The sequence below is a fragment of the Lepisosteus oculatus genome, chromosome 3 (assembly GCF_040954835.1).
Source record: "Lepisosteus oculatus isolate fLepOcu1 chromosome 3, fLepOcu1.hap2, whole genome shotgun sequence".
Classification (NCBI taxonomy): Eukaryota; Metazoa; Chordata; class Actinopteri; order Semionotiformes; family Lepisosteidae; genus Lepisosteus; species Lepisosteus oculatus.
In genome coordinates, this window is record NC_090698.1 from 74,466,740 (window position 1) to 74,473,894 (window position 7,155).

Consider the following 7,155-nt stretch of genomic DNA (forward strand, 5'->3'; position numbering starts at 1 on the left):
AGGGTTACAGGACTGGCTTTGCGAAGTTGATGGGGGGTGCCAATAAGCATGACTTCAGTCTTGTCGCAGTTAAGATGAAGGAAATTTTGAGTCATCCAAATTTTTCTGTATGAGATGCAGTTAGATAGAATAGACAGCCATATCAGTGTCTGGTTTGGTATGGATGTATATTTGAGTATCGTCAGCATAGAAATTATAGCTGAGGCCATGTGATCTTAAAAGCTGACCAAGTGGAAACATGTAAATGCTGAAGAGCAAGGGGCCCAGTATTGAGCCCTGAGGAACACCAGACTTAACAAGACCAATTTCAGACCTGTACCCATTAAGAGAGACAAAGTGGCAGCGATCATTGAGGTAAGATTTGAACCATTTGAGAGCAGTGTCAGAAACTCCAAACACAGTGTCAAGGCTCCATTGCAGAGCTGTGGCAGAGCTGAGCAGTCTGCAGCTTTAGCAGGGAGCTCAGAGGCAGGGCAGTGTTGGAGGAGCCCGGCAGCCTGTCCGGTGTGCGTTGTTGTGGTTGTGTGTGGAGCTGTGGGGGCTGAGGCTGCTGTGCTGCTCCAGTGAGAGACTCTGCCAGCCCCTCCTCACAGCTCAGCAGCTCTTCCTGCTCCCTGTGTGCAGAAGCCCATAGACGAGGCAGCAGCGCTGGACGCCCTGTCAGGAGACTTCGTCTCCCCTGCAGCTGCGCCCTCTGTCCAGGCCCCCGTGGTGAAGCCCCCACAGCCCCCCCTGCAGGTAGGCACTGAGCACAGCAGCAGAATGTATTTTTGTGGTACAGTAATGTCCTTTATAGCATGCCGTGCTGAGGAGTTTCGTGAAAGTCTTTGTGCACATTGACCCTCTGTGTGCGTTGTTGCTGTCTCTGCAGAGCCCCCTGGACGACACAGCGGCTCTGGACGCCCTGGCAGGGGATTTCGTCTGCCCTGCAGCTGCGCCCTCTGTCCAGGCCGCTGCAGGCACACCTCCGCCTGCCTCCCGCCAGGTCAGTGTGCGCAGCTCCTTCTGTTTTTGCATGGTCTCTGCCTGCTTCTTGCACAGCCAGACTTTTCCAAACACTTCTTATTTTGGACTTGCTGAGCCCTTCGGGTGAAAAGTTCATTGTAGTTTGATGGAGTTACAGAAGTAAGTTATGTGTGCTGATCTCGCCCTGCAAATCGCACCGTATATCCATTCTCATGACTGACTACCACTCACGGGTTCCCACTGTGGAACCTGTCCTGTATTCCTAACAGTCTTGCAGGATGAGGTGCCTCATCTCACCTCACCTTTTCGGTCTCATCCTGGCCACCTATGTAATCAGCCTAAAGTTCGTTTTCTGCCAAGAGTTCTTTCGGTTTGCTGGAGAGGCTTAAATGCTTCACCCTTTATCTTGCACTGTTGTATACTGTTAGTTATGCTCAGACAGCCCACCTTCCCATGTGGCATTGCTGTAGCGCGCCTCGCGTCACCTCCGGTGTTGAGCGCTCCGCCTCCTCGTCCCCAGATGTCTTCCGGAACAACTCAGGCTCTGGACGCGCTGTCAGATACCCTGCTGGCCGACACCCCCGCACCCGAGCCCCAGCCTGTCCCGCCTGGGCAAGTCGTGAAGGTGAGACGGGCATCGCTGAGCTAATGCAGCACCGCACCCGGGCTCACCCGGGCTGGCAGCACCCCAGCACCCCAGCGTTCCCACGGCCACTCCTGTCACCGCCAGCGTGGAACCGGGGGATCGGCCGAGTAACACCCCAAAACATGTCATTCCAGGAGAAGACGATCGTTGAAGAGAACGTGGCGAAGCTGGGAGAGAGGGACGACACTCTGCCGCCGGAATACCGCCTTGCGGCTCAGGTATCCGACTGGCGCGCCGGGAGGATGTCATTCCCTGTTGAAAAGCAGCAGGAATGTTTTCAATGGAATGGGTTTTTTTTTCAGGAAGGGAAAAGCGCCGGAGCCTCAGGTGCTGGAGAGAAACCCAAAGAGGTGAGAGAGCCGCCCGTCTCGGAGCAGGTGTTTTTATACCATCCGGGTGTTGTCAGCCTGAAGCGCCCACACGGGAGGGGACCCCTCCAGCCCCCAGTGACCCCGCCGCTCGCGTCTCGTCTTTGCAGAAACCGATGGGCGACACGGCGGCCATCGACGCTCTGGCTGGCGATTTCGTTCCCTCGGCAGACGCTGGCAAACCCGCTGTCACGCCCAGAGACCAGCCTGCAGCGCCCCCTGCTGGCCAGACAGCTGCCTCTGCAGCACCAGTGGTCCAGTCTGCTGCAGCTCCCTCTGCACCCAAGCCAGGAACCAAGGAGGTACTGGGAGGGCGTCCTGACGTCACTGCTGGGGTGGGCTGTCGCACTGGGGCCAGGCTGGTGGCATGAGCAGGTTCTCGCAGGGGATTCTGGTCCTCCTGGCAGAGGCAGGATCGGGACTCTTACTGCAGCGCTGGGGAAAAGAGGCGCAGTCAGGTCAGAGGTGCGCCTGGGCTTTCGGAGATCAGCGAGCGAGGGCGTGCGATATGAGTCTCACAAGCAGGGAGCTGTGTCAGCATGTCCTGGGTCCTGGGCAGATTAACGGGGGTTTCGATATCCTTGTCCTGTCTGCTGTCTCAGGGGGTTAATGAGGCTGGATGCGTTTTGGGGCAATAGAACTTACTTTCTGGAGATGTGTGGGATTCGAAATAGCCCAGGTGCTGGAGTAACTGATCCAGGTTCCTGTTGTTTCAGGACAAGGCAGGAAAACCAGAAGAGAAGCCAAAGGTAATTTTTGTCTCCTTAAAAATACCTGATCAGTGCAGATCTCCTCCATACTCCCAGGAGTGAGGAGATCCTCATGTGATCGAAGAGGAGACCTGCAAAGATCTCATCACCTGTTGATCTCTTTGAAGGTGTAGCTTTTTACTCCCTGAAGCGTCAGATGAAAACAAAGACTTCTAAATGAAAAGACGTCCTTAATTTCTGGCAGTGTCTTGTCCTCTGTACAGAAATGCGGTTTGACTCTTAAGGATGAAGCTACAATTAACTGTCAGTGCTGAGGCCAGAATTCCTGAGCGCCATTTAGGCATAATGTTTCGAGTGTACACTTGGAATACGCTCTGAGCAGCAGCTCTGCGGTCAGTAATCAGGGAGAAAAATACTTGAGGTCTGCTGGGCTGTGAGTCCCAGCGATTGACTGCCTGTCGCTTGCCTTGCAGAAGCCAGAGGATGCCGCCGACGCCGCCAACGTGGGGGTCAAAGGTCAGCCTGCAGCCCCGAAACCCCAGCCACCTGCCGCCCCCGCAGACAAGGCCGCGCAGCCCGCGCAGGTAGGTGCAGCCCTGCGCAGTTCGCCTCCCGGGCTCGTCAGCAGCTGGAGTGTGATTAGTTTGTGCTCACTCGCCCTGCAGTCACGCCATTTCAAGACCGTCTCCTTTCCACACTGCAAACCCCAGGACCCCCCCCCGAGTCCTGCCTCTGACGGCTCTGCTCCACACAGAGCTGGGCAGGTCTCGGAGCCGGAGTCCGCACCGCTTGCACATGCAAGAACCCAGCTCACTGGCTCTCTGTGGAGAGAAATGTTCTCCTCTCGAAGGAAATGAACCTCATGTTGCTGTGGCTGGAAAAGTGGGTTGTTGTGCAGTATTGTGTGAATCAGAAGTCATTGCTGGGACACTGAATTTGCTCTGAATTTTTTTCCATTATATATTTTATTTATTTTGTCCATCAAGAAACTGGCCTAACACTTCCTGTACCTGGGCTGCTCAGAAAAACAAGATAGATATAGATGGTCTGTGACACAACCACACTCCTACTTATAGGCAACATTTGCATTAAACAGATATTGAGGGAACACACATGCTGAAGTGAAAGCAGGTTTGACCTCATGAAGAGGGTCATAACTGTTTTTGTATGAACTCACAAGAAGAGGCCATTCAGCCCATCCAGAGATCATTGGATGCTACGAGCAGCTATGCAGCAAGGATCTCATCCAGCTGTTTCTTGAAAGAAACCAGGGTATTGGCTTCAACTACATGGCTTTGTAGCTGTTCCACACTCCCACCACCCTTTGTGTGAAGAAGTGCCACCTGTTCCATATAGGTTCCACTTGTGCCCACTGGTCCATGTTCAAGTGTTGATCCTGAAGACATCCAGTCAATACATTCCAGGATTTTGAAGGCTTTTGTATCAGGTTCCCTCGTAGTCTTCTGTTCCTGACTAAAGAGGTTTAGTTCTTTCAGCCTGTCAGTGTAGGGATATATCTGGTTGCTCTTTTTTCAACAGATTCCAGAGCAGCAGTGTATTTTTTGTAGTGCAGTGACCAAAATTGTGCAAATATTCAACATGAGCTAGCTACAGAAAGGTTACAGGGACACATGATTTCAACTGGCATAACCTGGTCATGTCATGACTGATAGCGGTCTTGAAAATCTCATTATTATGTAGTCTAGCTTTGATGATTTAATCTTTGGCATCTGCTTGTCACAAATTCTGTTTTTTCTATAATAAAGTTAAGTAGGTATTGGTGCGATTTAAAATTTTAGCTTAACAGTGTTGTTTTTGTTTTTCTGTAATATAGCGTGAACAGACAGTAACACTTATTCATGTTTTAATTACAAAAGTGTAACTAGTCAGCTGGTTTTATCTCAGTGTTTTTTATAGGAAACAACTTGCCCATTTCATCTTGCCTTCATCTTATTAATTAGTAGACAGAGAGAGTTTAATTATTCCTCCTGAAGCCTTTTTTTTCTACTGCTGACTTGCATTCTCTGAATTACTGCTGGAAGATGGAAGAGGAGCCATTAATTACTCTTCTCACACTCTGTGATGTCTTCCCCTGCTGCACTGTAGGGCCATGTAACCCCTCCCTGATCAGTCCTTTTCTCCAGCAGGCAAAGGGCAAGCCGACAGCCAGCACTGATGCCAAGAAGACAAGTAAAAGCTAAGGGCTTGTGAGGTAGGACACGGACGAACACGTTTGAAGCATGGAGCTGTTTGATTTACAGGGCGAGGATACTCTGGAAAGACCCGAGCTCCTGTTTGGAGATTTTCTGAAATTAGAAAATTGTGCAGGCTGCTCATGTTCCTTATCCTCAGTGTCCCCTTTCCCTAAAGAAAATGCGTGTCAGAGGTTTTGAAATTGCTTATAACAGGTTTCATTTTCCTTGCCTGATTGTGAGATTAAAATCAAAGCAGGTTGATCAGATCTGTGGTGCTCATCTCTTCCTGTCTTTGTTCTTCCAGGTGCAAAGGACATTTCTCCTCGTCTTCCTCTCGCTGGTGCTGGGAGTCCAGCTCCTGGCACAGACTTGCTGTACCAAATGGTTATTTAGGGTAACAAAACTGTGTTCTTTGCCTTTCCTGCACGTTTTCAAACATGAAAGATTGTATTAAATTTCTTGTGCCTTTACATGCAGTTGATCCAGCGGAATTGTTTGTTAAATGTTAAGAAGATGTGTGCTGTGTCCCCTTCTGCTCTGCTGCCAGCAGGAGTGCTGAGTGCTGTCCAGACGCGCTGGCCATGCTTTCCTCTTGTGCTGTGCCAGATAGACGCACTGGCCATGCTTTCCTCTTGCGCTGTGCCAGATAGACGCACTGGCCATGCTTTCCTCTTGCGCTGTGCCAGATAGACGCACTGGCCATGCTTTCCTCTTGCTCTGTGCCAGATAGACGCACTGGCCATGCTTTGCTTTCCTCTTGCGCTGTGCCAGATAGACGCACGACATGAGAGCCACAAGTCCTCCTGGGATAGGTGCCCGTTGTGCTCATCACAATCCTCACTTCACATCCTAGTTGAACCTGAACTTTTCTGAGTTCTGCTGCTGTAAAGCGCAGGGCTGAAAGAGAATGTAATTTTCAATACTGCATCGCCACTAGTCAGCACATGATTCATCTCGCCTGGTATCCAATAAACCCGCTGGACGTCATTCAGGTGTGAGCTATCGATTCCTGCCTTGGGTTATTCTTGTACGCAGCACTTGCTGAGGTCCTGTCCTGTCTCAGCCTGTCCGTTGGAGGGCAGTGCTGTAGAGCAGTAGCACCAGTGCCTCTGGACAGCACTGTCCAGTGTCCACAGGGACTGTCAGGGTGACGCTGTAGCCAGCATCAGAGTTTTTCTTCCAGCAATAGTTCAGGGCTGAACTTGTCAGCCTGTACTGGCAAACGCAGCTGTCCAATCAAGACATCAGGGCACTGCTCTTCGATGTCCTGACTCAGGGAGGGATTGGATCTGACCCCGGTGTCCATCTGGGGACCCCCTCCTGTGGAGCAATGTGTCACACCCCCCTGTTTTTAAAAGAGAGGCTTATCCATGCACTCTCACTCCCAACTCTGCCCATGAACAGTCACTGGCGCGGGTGTTACTGTAGTGAAGTTTTACTTCCAGTAGGGTTTCTGAGGTGAACGTTGGGTTTTTAATCTTTAGACGTTCGATATCTATTCCAAAAACATCAGGAAGGCCTGCCCCCCACCTCCCATCGCCAGAATACTGAAACTAAAAAGCTGATTTTTCAGTCCTACATCAACAGTAAACAAAGACAGGCTGAGGGACTTTCCAGACTCTGTTGTGAGTCCCGGTGAACAGGCGTCAGGGTGTTCCCAGTTCGACTCCAGTGGCACAGCAGAAGGGAGGTTCCCTTCACACGGAGCAGGTTGTGGCTCACCGTGGTGAGCAGCTGCACAGTGCCTGTATGTTTACAGTTGCAAACACTTTGCTCAGACCCCTGTGGGACGTTTTGTTAGACTTGTTTCAGGGGGAAAAATATCATTGGAAAAAACTGCACTACATTGTATAAAATATTATAGAAACTGCTTTCTGTTTTTATTTTATGGCTTTTGGGTACTTTAATAATTGACAAGAAAATTGTAAGTGTTGTAAGTGAGACAAAATAAAAGGAATAGAAATGTAATGTTGGTGCCATTTTCTTTTAAAAAACGAAAACGTTGGGTGATGAAGTCAGAGCGTCAGGCAATACCATCAGTAGACTGCTGGCGATTCTGAGCACAAAGAGTTGTGAAAGTATACAAATTACACGCTTTGGGGAACAAATAGACTGAGCTACTTCAAAGAGAAAAGAGATCTGTGATGCTGTTGGTTTCCTGGGCACCTGTAGAAGCTGACACTAGCTCCACTGCCTTGGCTTTCAGCACCACTTCAGTTTAATAATGAAGTTATCGCTGAAGTGTCCATTCCTAAAGCATCTTAAGGTGA

The 7,155-nt window shown here is 50.3% G+C and overlaps 1 protein-coding gene across 6 annotated transcripts in view; it reads left to right on the forward strand.

Annotated features, from left to right (window-relative positions):
- The window catches only part of cast (calpastatin), a 55,002-nt gene extending 48,149 nt beyond the window's left edge, over positions 1 to 6,853 (forward strand). For 4 of the 6 annotated variants that reach the window (XM_069187542.1, XM_069187544.1, XM_069187546.1 and 1 more), the window contains 10 exons: positions 625 to 738; positions 872 to 985; positions 1,487 to 1,591; positions 1,747 to 1,830; positions 1,915 to 1,962; positions 2,091 to 2,282; positions 2,697 to 2,729; positions 3,164 to 3,274; positions 4,835 to 4,902; positions 5,190 to 6,853. In XM_069187542.1, the coding sequence (XP_069043643.1) occupies positions 625 to 738; positions 872 to 985; positions 1,487 to 1,591; positions 1,747 to 1,830; positions 1,915 to 1,962; positions 2,091 to 2,282; positions 2,697 to 2,729; positions 3,164 to 3,274; positions 4,835 to 4,891 (858 nt within the window). In that variant the 3' untranslated portion in view covers positions 4,892 to 4,902; positions 5,190 to 6,853. The remainder of the gene's footprint in view (positions 1 to 624; positions 739 to 871; positions 986 to 1,486; positions 1,592 to 1,746; positions 1,831 to 1,914; positions 1,963 to 2,090; positions 2,283 to 2,696; positions 2,730 to 3,163; positions 3,275 to 4,834; positions 4,903 to 5,189) is intronic. The other 2 variants (XM_069187543.1, XM_069187545.1) reach the window with 2 other exon arrangements.
- The last annotated feature ends 302 nt before the right edge of the window (positions 6,854 to 7,155 follow it).